The 12,772-nt window shown below is 40.8% G+C and overlaps 2 protein-coding genes across 2 annotated transcripts; both read right to left on the bottom strand.

The window, feature by feature from the left end:
• Window positions 1-997: 997 nt before the first annotated feature.
• LOC128321671 (pancreas/duodenum homeobox protein 1-like) lies at window positions 998-4,885 on the bottom strand. Its single transcript, XM_053242030.1, has 2 exons — window positions 4,450-4,885; window positions 998-2,490 (listed from the first exon to the last, which is right to left on the bottom strand). The coding sequence occupies exons 1-2, from the start codon at window positions 4,883-4,885 to the stop codon at window positions 2,204-2,206; spliced, it is 723 nt and encodes a 240-aa protein (XP_053098005.1). The 3' UTR covers window positions 998-2,203.
• A 3,875-nt stretch (window positions 4,886-8,760) lies between these two features.
• On the bottom strand, window positions 8,761-11,334 carry gsx2 (GS homeobox 2). Its single transcript, XM_026946969.3, has 2 exons — window positions 10,682-11,334; window positions 8,761-9,719 (listed from the first exon to the last, which is right to left on the bottom strand). The coding sequence occupies exons 1-2, from the start codon at window positions 11,043-11,045 to the stop codon at window positions 9,379-9,381; spliced, it is 705 nt and encodes a 234-aa protein (XP_026802770.1). The 5' UTR covers window positions 11,046-11,334; the 3' UTR covers window positions 8,761-9,378.
• Between the last annotated feature and the right edge of the window lie 1,438 nt (window positions 11,335-12,772).

The following is a 12,772-nucleotide window of genomic DNA, read 5'->3' as shown; positions in this document are numbered from 1 at the left end:
ATAATCATTACAATGATTTCCTCTATTGTGATATTGTATTATATCTCTATTATACTCACATGGAACAGACTTTAGACCTAAATTACATTTTGGATAAAATCATGAGGATTTATGTGACATGAACTTTGCAAGAAGAATCATTCACAGGCTTTCAATTGCATCTATCTATCTATCTATCTATCTATCTATCTATCTATCTATCTATCTATCTATCTATCTATTGGTGATGACTGGTGTGTGTTTTGATTTGTTTATTTATCTTTATATTTATCCATTTGGTATGGTTAATACTCTTATAAAGCTTCTCCATTTTTTATGAAGCAACCTATTCCCAGGCAAACACACACACACACACACACACACACACACTTTACTCTGGATTTTTAAAAAAGATTTAGTAACACAGACATTCATTTATTTGTACTGTAACAGGTTAATTAATCTAGAATGAAAAATCGACATCACACCAGAAAAAAACTCTGGTTTATACCACATGGCATTTAAATGAGATTTGAACAAATTTATTGAACACTAAACACATAATCAATGGCAAACTATAGGAGTAGATAAGGGATGAGTCAGGACTTGGCACTGTTGGTCTCGCTGACTGTGACTCTCTCTCTCTCTCTCTCTCTCTCTCTCTCTCTCTCTCCCTCGCTGTCCAGAGTGCTGAAACAGATACAGGCTGCAGAGACAGTTTAAATTAAACACACTGGCAAGAAGAGGGTGTTGGATAAACCTTGACAAAGTTAAACAAAGTTTTCTATCTAAGTGAGAACAGACCTACGCAATCTGAGTGTTAACGGGATTTTCAAATGTTGATAATGAATTGTGTGGCAGGATGCAGTGTATGAAGAAATACAAAAGTCACTGATCCAGGAAATCTGCTTTGCTTTCTCAGGACCGACCTTATATGGCATTTTATTCTTCTTATGAAACCTCATGATATCAATGCTATATCAACACCCATTTAATAAACATTTACTATGGGCCTATTAGAAACAGAACATAGTATCTAGGTATCTAGCAGTGTTCTTGGATAAAGCAAGAACAAAAAGAAAATGTTAGATTAGATAGAATGTGAGTCAAAGCCTGAACCGAGTGATAGCTGAGCTCATATCAGAGACAAGGCGTATCCGTGAGTCATGCCTAGCTACTGCAGCACAAGAGCAAAAACACACAAGGCAAATACATTTTTATGAGTTACATTCTTAAAAATTCTTAGTAATAGTCCATAGAAATAGTCTTACAAATACAATCCATAAATCTGTATATCCATATCCATAAAATACTTCCCTGTTATAATCATTCTCTTAAAATATGAGGAAACCTGATAAATGTTTTGTACATTCTGCACACAAGTAAAACAGTTGTCTCAATAATTTATGTCATACATGTACAAATATCTAAATAATGTATATGTGTAAACAAGATATTTAATTCAAACCAAGTTTTAGTTACACTAATAACTGAATTCACACTATATGGTTAAAAGTATATGGACAGCTGTTCCTCACACCCATGTGTGTTTCTTCCCCAAACTGTTGCCACAAAGTTGTATAGAATGTCTTCGTTTGCTGTAGCATTACAGTTTCCCTTCACTGGAACTAAGAGGCCCAAACCTGTTCCAGCATGACGATGCTCCTGTACACAAAACGAGCTCCATGAAGACATGGTGTGTGAAGGTTGGAGTGGAAGAACTCGAGTGTCCTGCACAGAGCCCTGACCTCAACCCCACTGAACACCTTTGGGATGAACTGGAACACCGACTGAACCCCAGACCTCCTCACCAACATCAGAGCCTGATCTCACTAATGCTCTTGTAGCTGAATGAACACAAATCCCCACAGAGACACTCCAAAATCTAGTGGAAAGCCTTCCCAGAAGAGTGGAGCTTATTATAACAGTAAAGCAGGGACTAAATCTATAATGAGATGTTCAACAAGCACATATGAGTGTGATCGTCAGGTGGCCACAAACTTTTAACCATATAGTGTAGCTAGGTTTAAGTGGACACGAAGGAATTCTGTAGTACATCATTCAACATTAAAGCTCTGACTGTTACTGTAGGGAATTTTGCTATGTGTTATCTCATTCAAGATGCTGTATCTCCACGCCGTTTAGGCGCATTAAAAAATATTACATTGTAATATAATTAAACCTATATGCGTCTCAAATAAAGGTTAAATAAAGGTTGCCTCCTTCAGACCCGTTTTGCTACAGTTGACTCGGCATCTTGTTCATGGAGCTCTTGGTTCCGTGTGCCTCTACACCTCTTCGCTTCCTCCTTTTTCCACTTCATGCGTCTGTTCTGAAACCAGATTTTGATGTGGCGCTCGGTGAGGTTCAGGCTCGTTGCCAGCTCGTATCTACGTGGCCGGGAAATGTAGCGGTTAAACAGGAACTCTTTCTCCAGCTCCAGCAGCTGTGCCCTGCTGTATGCTGTCCGGCTTCGCTTCTGCTCATCCGAGTCTTCAGACAGAAACCCACCTTCAGGGAGACACAACAACAAATCTCTTTCAGACAACTAATAAACACTGTATGAATGAATTAGACTTTCTCTTAAACTTTTTAAAAAATGTATCTTTACATTGGTTTCGATTGCAGTGACCATTAGAGCTTGCTTTAGGCCAAAGGATGATGCCAATGACACTGAGCAAATAATCCTCACACACAATCCCCAGTGAAGTACAGCAGTGAATTGGTACATTCCTTAAAGAAAAGTCACATGTGAATATGAAGTTCAAATGAATTTCACATGTAGTTTTTAAACACTTCACATGTAGTGCTTTTTTTTTTATATCATTCTATTTTTCAGGTGTTATTTTCACACATTAATTATTCCTTTTATTCTTTTTCCCACCATCATGTATTGTTCACATGATGTCACGTCTTTACTTGAGTTCACATGTACAATAAAACACATTATTAGTGTTAATGTTAATTAGAGTTAATTCTGGTGTTAATTCAATACTCAGTGAGTTAATTCACTCCTGTAGCTGTTACATTAGCATTTTGTGTTGATATGCTATGAAATCGACATAATTCTGATTTAATAGCTATAGAGAAGAGAATTTACTCAGATAATGTTGAATTAATAGTGAAATTACATTGACTATTACAGCGTTTTATTTACACATACACTCACCAGCCACTTTATTAGGAACATCATACTAATACTATGTAAGGATCCCATTTGCTCTTAGAACAGACTCAATTCTCTGTCGCATGGATTCAACAAATTGGGAAACGTCCTTTGAGATTCTGATCCATGTTGCCATGTTCGTGCTGAGAGTCTTTCATTCCAAAGGTACTCTAGTGAATTCAGATCTGGTGACTTTGGAGGCCATTAATGTACACTGTCATGCTCATGGAACCAGTTTGAGATGACTTGTGCTTTGTCACAAGGTGCATTATCATGCTGGAAGTAGACATTATAACATGAGTATATTGTGCTCATAAAGGGATGCAGATGATCAGCAACAATACTCAGAAAGGCTGTGGCATTTAAACGTTGCTCCTTTGGTTTTAATGGGCCCAATTTGTGCCAGGAAAACATTCCCCACACCACCACCAGCCTGAACTGCTGACACAAGGCTGGTTGGTACGATGGATTCATGCCGTTGATGCCAAATTCTGACCCTACCATTTGCATGCTGCAGCAGAAATCAAGATTAATCAGTACCAGTGACATTATTCAAATCTTCACCTGTCCAGTTTCAGTGAGCCTGTGCCCTCTGTTGATTCAGCCTCAGAGTCAGATTTGAAACCAATGTGGTCTTCGAGTCTTGTATCCCATCTGCCTCAAGGTTCAATGTGTTGTGCATTCTGAAATGCTTTTCTGTTCACTACAAATATAAAGGGTGGTTATCTGAGTTACCGTAGATTTCTTGTCAGCTTAAACCAGTCTGGTCATTCTCCTCTGTCATCTCTCATCAACAAGTCGTTTTTAATCCGCCTGCAGAACTGTTCCACTCACACACTTTGCTTTTTGCCCCATTCTGTGTAAACTCAAGAGAAGGCTGTATCCCAGGAGATCAGCAGTTTCTGAAATACACATACCAGCCCATCTGGCACCAACAGCCATGCCACAATTACAACCACCAAGATCACGTTTCCCCCAGTCCGAATGTGGCTGACTGGATAAGTGCATGGATGAGATGGGGTGGGGGTGTTTATAATAAAGTGGCCGGTGAATACACAGTAATCACTTAACTTGGTATTGTTGATTTAGTACCTGTTCTGAATGATTAAATTACTCCAGTAGTGTTCAGTACACCATTACAGTAATGAATTAACTGTTACAGTGTTGAATGAACACACATGCAGTGATGCCTATACATTTAAACTTGTACTGTTAAACCTTAAACCTATCCACATATATAGAATTATGCTGTGTGTGCATTGTAGATGTACGACTGAGGATTCTAAAGTGTGTAAGAGTGTTACCTGTCATGGGTGCCTGGCAGATTTGAGCTCTTGAAGCTCTCATCCATGGAAAGGCCATGTGTCCCGTCATCTCGTCGGTCCTCAGATGGTAGGCATCAGCCTGCAGGCCTTCGTCCTGGAGATACCCGGGTGAGGGGGTGTGCTGACAGGATGGCAGATCGTAGGGCGCCAACTCTCTGTCCTGATTCCCAATTGCCGTATTACCATGCAGCTCTAAATATGGCATCTGCTCTGCTCGCCGGGAGTACAGACACGCTGGTGGCTCTCGCTCCACACTGTCATGGTTCTGCGGCTCGAAGGTTCCGTTATAATACGCGTCCAGTGAGTCCATGTCTCTGCTCAAAGAACCAGTGTGCTTCCTGCAGAACCTGAGCAACAGGTGCACGCTGTGGAGTGTGTACACACCCGAGGGCCTCAATCTGAAGCACAGCCACATGTTTACCTGCTGGTGGTCACGTAGCTGTCATGGATGATGGACGAATAATTAATTGCGCCAGGTCGGCTAAAGTGCATTTCATATTTGCTCTTGAGGCAAGGCGGTTGCTCCACCGTGCGTTAAAGAGCCTCGGTGCTGTTTTGTTTTGTTTTTTTTTTACCCGGCTAGTACATAATTTTTTGTTTTAGAATAATTTTTAATTTTAATTTTATAATGTTTAATTTTCTGTGTAAGGAATTATTTATATTATATAATGCTGAGAGCCCGTGTCAAATAGGCCTAGATAAATATGAGAAGTGAGACTGTGGATTTGAAATACAGGAGTATACGTGCACCATGTTTGCAGAAGTTTTGCCTAATACCTGCAAAGGGCTTAGTGACACATCTCTGTCAAGCCAATGCAACTTTATTTTGTGTAGCATCAGTCAATCAATCAGTCTATCTATCTATCTATCTATCTATCTATCTATCTATCTATCTATCTATCTATCTACACTAAGTGGCTAAAAGTATGTGGACACCTGACCATCACACCCATATGAGGTTCTTCCCCAAAATGTTGCCACAAAGTTGGAAGCACACATTTGTATAGAATGTCTTTGTATGCTGTAGCTTTCCAATTTCCCTTTTTTCACTGGAACTAAGAGGCCCAAACCTGTTCCAGCATGACAATGCCCCTGTGCACAAAGAGAGCTCCATGAAGACATGGTTTGCCAAAGTTGGAGTGTCCTGCCCAGAACCCTGTCCTCAACCACTAAACCACTGATGGTCACAAACTTTTGGCCATATAGTCTATCTATCTGTCTATTTATAACACACAATGAGTTGCAGGCCATATTTCCAGCTTATAAGGTGTTTATTAAAGTTAGTCAGAGCTGGTCATTTCATTGCATTCATTTCACTTTCAAAGGTATTGAGTAAAGTGTGAAGAAGATTTAATAGCACTACATTATCCCACTCACGGTTCTACTCGTTGTAGAAGGGCTTTACATTATAATCCACTTCAAGCACACTCTTGCTAAATTCATAGTGGGCGCCTTGTTTTGTGCCACAAAGAGGTCGCGCGCCCTGAAGAGCTGTCACTGATCAGAAAGGAGAAGGGAGCTCATTCTGCACTGCGCCTTTCTGTGCACTGACGAGTTCCCACTAACTTTAATCACTGTAGGCGACACTGCTGGCACACGCGTCCTGACAAGTCGTGCTTTCTCATTTCAAACTGTTTTTTAAAAACAAGTGTACTGCATATGTGCAGGGCTCCGAAAAGCACAACTAGAGGTTTTTTTTCTTAGCTTTAGTGACATGCAGAAACACTGTTAAAGGGCCTGTGAAAAGTCTTTGGGAGAAAGGCTGAGTGTTCTTCTCACAGCTCAAAAGCAGCTGCAGCCGCATGAAAAAAACCCTAATTGCTCTTTGTTATGCGTAAATGCCCTGCACCCAATGGACAAAGTGTGATTAATAAATTGCATTTCTGTAATATCTGATGTCCAAAACAACAGGTGCTGAAACTGTGACAGAGCTGAAAATGCCATGACATCTGCAAATTTACAGTCTACAGATTTGCCAGCATTTGCCACGTAGGTGAAATGTGAATTTCAGGTGAAGTGCAAGGGTTGAAATCTGCAACTTGAGCGTGAAAATGAGCCACACAGGCCTTGTTTGTTTCCAAATGTCTAACATGATTTATGTATAAAACATGCCTATTATTATTATTATTATTATTATTAGTAGTAGTAGTAGTAGTCACTAGTAGTAGTAGTAGTATATACTACTACTACTACTACTACTACTAATAATAATAATAATAATAATAATCATCATCATCATCATCATCATCATCTTTGGACTCCCTGTGACAGTTCAGGGTCAGGCATTCTCGGGTGGCTGTAAAATCTCATTGTCGGATCATTTAAATAGGAACACAGTCTTTCACACTCACACCTGCGAGAGGCGAAGTCTAATTCGATTAATAGGAAATTCAATATATATTCATTAGGTGGCTTTCCCTCTATAATATATGATCGCCAGCAGGACGTGAAAGGAGTCTATTGATTGTGGTTGTGAAAGGACCTGCGTGGGACTGCAACTTCACCTGCTTCCCCTCTCAATTAGGAATGTATCCCAAACTCTGACGCAAAACGAGTTAAATTAACCGTTCCCTAATTTGCTATCTCGTCCCTCCCGCCTAATCCCCCACCTGTTTTTTTTTTTTTTTTCAGCGTGCCCCCTTCAATTTAGTGTGAGCTGAAAGGTTCCAATAGGGTCTAATGAAACAGTGACTAAATCGTTCTCTCTCTCTCTCTCTCTTTCCCAGTAGAAGGATGGTGAAAAGGCCCGGAGCTTGGCGCACTGTCGGGGGTCCGCCGGCTAAAGGCGAGTTCCTGGCAGGACAATCTAACCTGTCAAAGCCTTTGGCCAGCTCTTCATAGCCTGCATCACCCCCCTCCTCCACCCCCCACCCTCCTTTTCCATGGTGTTGAAGGAATTGCTACATAAGCGACCCCGACGTGGGACAGAAACCGCAATTAAACTCCTTTTGGATTAACTTAACACGAGGGACAACGTTCAGCTGAAAAGCGCGCATAAAGCGGGGTGTGTGGGGTGGTGGGGTGTGTGTGTGGTGGGGGGGTCGGGACGGGGGTTCGGAGATCAGGGGCTCTATTATAGACAAGATCACCTGGACTCTGGGAGAGAAACTTCTAGGAGCCTTTTGTGCTCATGAAACAGGAACTGTTTGAGCCTACATGGTGCGCCATTAGGACAGGAAAAGCCGTGGCAGCGCATAAGATTTAAATGAATACACAGACTGAGCCCACACACACTATCAAATAAGACTGGTGAAAAAAAAAACTCAACATACTTAACATAAAAAAACCTCTCTCCCCTTTTAATTAGATGAAAAGCCCACATTTTGCCTGCTAATATTAATTATTTTAACTTAATGGATAAAAAAACATTTCTTAAAGTACCATTTATTATTTCACTTACTAGACAGCAGTTAGTTGCATAATATCTGATCTCGAAAAACGCCCAGATTCAGTAGGTTATTAATTTCCCAGATCATTATGATCATAGTGATTCACTAGGCTTTAAAACATACACATCTGAATCTGTATAGACATGACAGTGAAACAGTAAGAAACTCAGAGTACTGTGTTTATTTTATTTTATTTTATTTTATTTCTTAGGCATGGTTATACTATTTGCACTTTTCAGTTCACTTTTCCATTTCCAGTTAATGGTTTTCTCTGAGGAATTTTCTCTCTCTTTTTTTTGGCAGTTATTATTAAACTTCATTAAACTTCACTTAAGTTCATCATATGAGTGCTAGTTTCAAGAGCAGGCTACTTTTTATTTCACTGGCTGTTCTTCAGAAGTGTTGTCCTGGTTTATTAGAGTGCAAGCCTGCACATTTAGAGAAAAAAAAAAGTTATATATAAAATTGTTAATGGTTCTTTGGACTCTCCTAGATGAACCCTTAAAGGTTCTGTGTAGAAGGTTAGAGTGGTTAACTATCAGAGAGGGTTCTCTTTGGAAAAATAAGACCCCTTACATACCCAAATAATACCTCAATAATCTATGACATTAATTCAGGGCATCTAATGGTCTAAATGCGTCTATCATCAGCTACAGAACCAAATAAAACCTGCGCCTGCGAGTTAAATAAATAAATAAATAATAATAAACCATTTACATGAGAGCCTTGCTCATTTCTCTCCAACCTAATATGTCACTAATGGCCTATTACATTAAATTATGAGATACTGTAGAGGCCAGTAAGATGTTCAGATGCATCAGAGAAACAAAACGATATTAAGGATATACAGTAGCATCAGGTCAGACACTGACAACTCAGAGAGAAAATGGGGGTTGTGCGCAATTACGCCAGTACCGCCAGGTACCATGCTTTTTTTTATTTAAATAAATACAAATATACACATATACATATTTTTTGCTTATTATAAACATAAAATTAGGGCGAGCAGAAAAATCACAGTTTTGGAAATATCTAACACAAGCATTTAGCACCCGTTTATTTACACTGCGCAACAGTTTTCTGCACAAATGCGCCAAACATTTATCATTTCAAGCACATTGGTTACAGACTGTAAGCTTGTTTTAGGTGGAAAAGACGCATGAGAAAAATCCGCAGACGTCACTTTTGTTGTAAAAACCAAACAGCAAAATCCTCAGGGTTAAAATCACAGCTACACTGTTTAAGCTCAGATGGACATGTATACAAAAAAAAGGTTAATTTCAACCACATGGATGTAAATGCAACCCTGGGGAGTTTGCTGTATTTATTTATTTATTATTATTATTTTTTTTGGAGAAAGAGTGACGGATAAAGAGAATAAGACCATAAACATCCACTTTTCTGAATCTACTTGTTTTCGGAGACGTCCAAGGATCCGTGCGTACGGAAGACTAAGTGCTAGTTAGAGTGAATAGTCCTAGAGTGATCATCGAGTCCTTATGTGTCTCTCATTTCTCTGTTAAATGGGCGACCCCTCTTTCTCCTCGGTGGCTGAGGCGGGTGAGAGGGACTCCTCGTCCTCTGATCGCGGGTAGGGTGCGTGGTTTCCAGAGCACTTGCACCCCGCGTGCGCGCTCCGCTGCGCGCCTTTGCCCTCCTTCTTGTGCTTGACGCGCCGGTTTTGGAACCAGATCTTCACCTGCTTCTCCGACAGGTTGAGGTATGTGGCGATCTCAATTCTGCGCAGGCGCGACAGGTACATGTTAGAGGAGAACTCGCGCTCGAGCTCGAGAAGCTGCGTGCTGGTGAAGGCCGTGCGCATGCGCTTTCCGTTCTGAACGTGGCCGTTATCCGACGCACCTGCAGGTAACAGAAAGGTAGTACAACTTTAATATGAGCAATGACTCGTCGTGTTTTATGAATGACTTTATGTAAAACAACATAGTTTTACACTATGTATGTGTAAGTGCGCACACTATATTAAGAAGCACACTTAGAGGCAGGATAAATACACACGAGTGATACCAGTGTGGTATTACATTTTATTTGGCACCTTAAAGGATTCAGCTTTTTATTCTTGGGGGTCTAAGTAGAACTCCTTTAGAAAGCTAACCATCTAAAAAGCTCTATTATAAGGGTTGTAGTAAATAGCTATAAGGGTTGTAATGGATAGTTATAAAGGTTGTAATGGATAGTTATAAAGGTTGTATTGGATAGCTATAAGGGTTGTAATGGATAGTTATAAGGGTTGTAATGGATAGTTATAAGGGTTGTATTAGATAGTTTTAAAGGGTTGTAATGGATAGCTATAAGGGTTGTATTGGATAGCTATAAGGGTTGTAATGGATAGTTATAAGGGTTGTATTAGATAGTTTTAAAGGGTTGTAATGGATAGCTATAAGGGTTGTATTAGATAGTTTTAAAGGGTTGTAATGGATAGCTATAAGGGTTGTATTAGATAGTTTTAAAGGGTTGTATTGGATAGCTATAAGCGTTGTATTGGATAGCTATAAGGGTTGTATTAGATAGTTTTAAAGGGTTGTATTGGATAGCTATAAGGGTTGTAATGGATAGCTATAAGGGTTGTAATGGATAGCTATAAGGGTTGTAATGGATAGCTGTAAGGGTTGTAATGGATAGCTATAAGGGTTGTAATGGATAGCTATAAGCGTTGTATTGGATAGCTATAAGGGTTGTATTAGATAGTTTTAAAGGGTTGTATTGGATAGCTATAAGGGTTGTAATGGATAGCTATAAGGGTTGTAATGGATAGGTCGGTCAGGTAGAAGCAGGTGTGTTAAAGAGCACTTGCTCCGCCTTACCTATGGAGAGGCAGTGGTATCTCCGTGGGTCAGTGACGCTGTAAGCAGGGGGCGTGCAGACAGGCGCGGTGTTGTGTTGCTGTGCGAGCCGTTGGCAGTACGGCGCATCTCCGCTCGGGAATCCTGGAGCCTTGAGCAGAGGCAGGCCAGCCCGGGGCGAGTGCACATGCGAGGCGACGCAGAGCGGACAGACGCAGAAAGCTCCGCTTTTCCGGGACGGACATGCAGCCGCAGGGACACCCATCACACCCGGTGCGTGCATGCCGATGGGGATGAAGAAGTCCTGCGCTGTGTGCTCGCCCAGAGGCGCGGGTCTGGCAGAGTCCTTGATGATGAGTGAGTCGACATAGAAAGACCTGGACATGGCTTCTTGTGATGATGCCAACCCGGGATTACAGCCGGTGTGCAGAATATTCAGTGCTCTTTGCTGTCTTCTGAAGCCCTCGGGAGCTGAGAAGGAGCTTATGTTTGATGGGTCAACAAAAGGGAGCCTGGAGAGGGCCGGCCCTAACGTCACCCACGTGCGACTCCCAGCATAGGGGCTTTAGTCTCTCCCGTGACCCGAGACACGTGATGCCCGAGCGCACTACCAATCAGAGCCCTGGCCATCCAGTCGCGTTACTTCTTGCTGCATGCTTTTTCACGCAGGCACCACAGTTTCCCTTATTAATGAGAGTTGCTGGCAACACAGTTTACTGACATGCCTACACTGACGCCGTGCTATGCCACTGGCTCTACATCTATCTATCTATCTATCTATCTATCTATAATTGAGATGCTGGACATCTAGGTAACTACCTAGCAATAAAACGAAACTGGTTGCTTGTCCAGCTGAATTCTGAGAGGGCTTTTCCACAGATGGTTTAAAGCAATAAATCTTGTGACTCTATACAGCATGCACACTCTTCATGGCTCTTAAGCAAGGCTCAGGATAGTTTGGACAAATGGTCCTGTCTTGGGATTAACAGTTTATAAAACGCAGTCGAGTGTGGGTGCGTGCAATTTGATAGCGATTAGGATTCAATTAGAAAGTGTTGATTGTCGAGGTATTAGAGCCGGACAAACAGACAGCTATTCCAGAAATGCGCTAATCCCTCAACTTGTGACAATAATTAGCCGGTTTGATCTGCAGGCGGGTCAGGAGCGGGCTGAGTTTTCACTTTCATGTGTGCGCTCGCGCCCTTTTCACAGTGCGCCACTCTCGCGAGACTTGAGCAGCCAGAGCTCACCCTTTCAATTATTATTATTATTATTATTATTATTATTATTATTATTATTATTATTGCATGTCAGTACTGAAATGTTTTTAGAACATGAAACTCCTTGCACTTCTGAAATTACTATTATTATTATTGTTATTATTATTATTTTTATTATTATTATTATTATAAATCATACTGAATATCTTGCAGAGAATATGTTCAGACTATTTTGACTGTGTGCAATATAAAATACAAAGATGTTAAAATGCTACTTCTGGAAGGCTGAAAGGTGACATTAGGTCCTGTCACATTACTCCAGTCTCCATACCTGTCCTGTCATCAACATAAATATTATAATATTGCGATATTTTATATGGAGATAACACATAGTGGGTATTTTAAAGCAGGCCTACAGTGGATAAGTGCACGTTATAAAAAAGTGCACTTTATATTATATTTGTTTTTAATTGATATAAAATCAAAAAAGATGGAACCAGAAAAGAGTACAGCTAAAAAGTCGAGCCCATGCATGCATCAGCATAATTACCATTAATTACACCATTAATCCTGCAGCCCAGATTACAGGCCTTGATCTGAATTGTTTGGTTAAAATGTAAATCATGGCCAACATAGCCATCATTCAAGATGCTTTTAAGGATACTGAGGGGTGAGTAAATACGGACTTACAGTAGGCTAATTGAGGACAGGGGGTAAACTGCCTAATAACGGCGGTTTCATGGCGGTGTTTTCTGCCAGCTGAACGCAGGGGAGTCTGCTCTCATATGTATTTAATTGCTAGAATCAGGAGAGGCCTCGTTCTTCAACACTGGAGAATAAGACCTTAAGTCTGGCCCAGGAGCAGAGGAAGAAACGAACACATCTGTCAAGC

This window comes from Pangasianodon hypophthalmus, chromosome 19 (genome assembly GCF_027358585.1).
Source record: "Pangasianodon hypophthalmus isolate fPanHyp1 chromosome 19, fPanHyp1.pri, whole genome shotgun sequence".
Lineage (NCBI taxonomy): Eukaryota > Metazoa > Chordata > Actinopteri > Siluriformes > Pangasiidae > Pangasianodon > Pangasianodon hypophthalmus.
This window is presented reverse-complemented; position numbering and strand designations above follow the sequence as displayed.

Excerpts from the sequence above, each read along its gene's own strand:
- LOC128321671 (XM_053242030.1), bottom strand. The coding sequence starts at position 4,885 with ATGTGGCTGTGCTTCAGATTGAGGCCCTCGGGTGTGTACACACTCCAC. Across the intron at positions 2,491-4,449 it reads CTGCCAGGCACCCATGACAG|GTGGGTTTCTGTCTGAAGAC; the intron begins GTAACACTCTTA and ends GTCTCCCTGAAG.
- gsx2 (XM_026946969.3), bottom strand. The coding sequence starts at position 11,045 with ATGTCCAGGTCTTTCTATGTCGACTCACTCATCATCAAGGACTCTGCC. Across the intron at positions 9,720-10,681 it reads ATACCACTGCCTCTCCATAG|GTGCGTCGGATAACGGCCAC; the intron begins GTAAGGCGGAGC and ends TGTTACCTGCAG.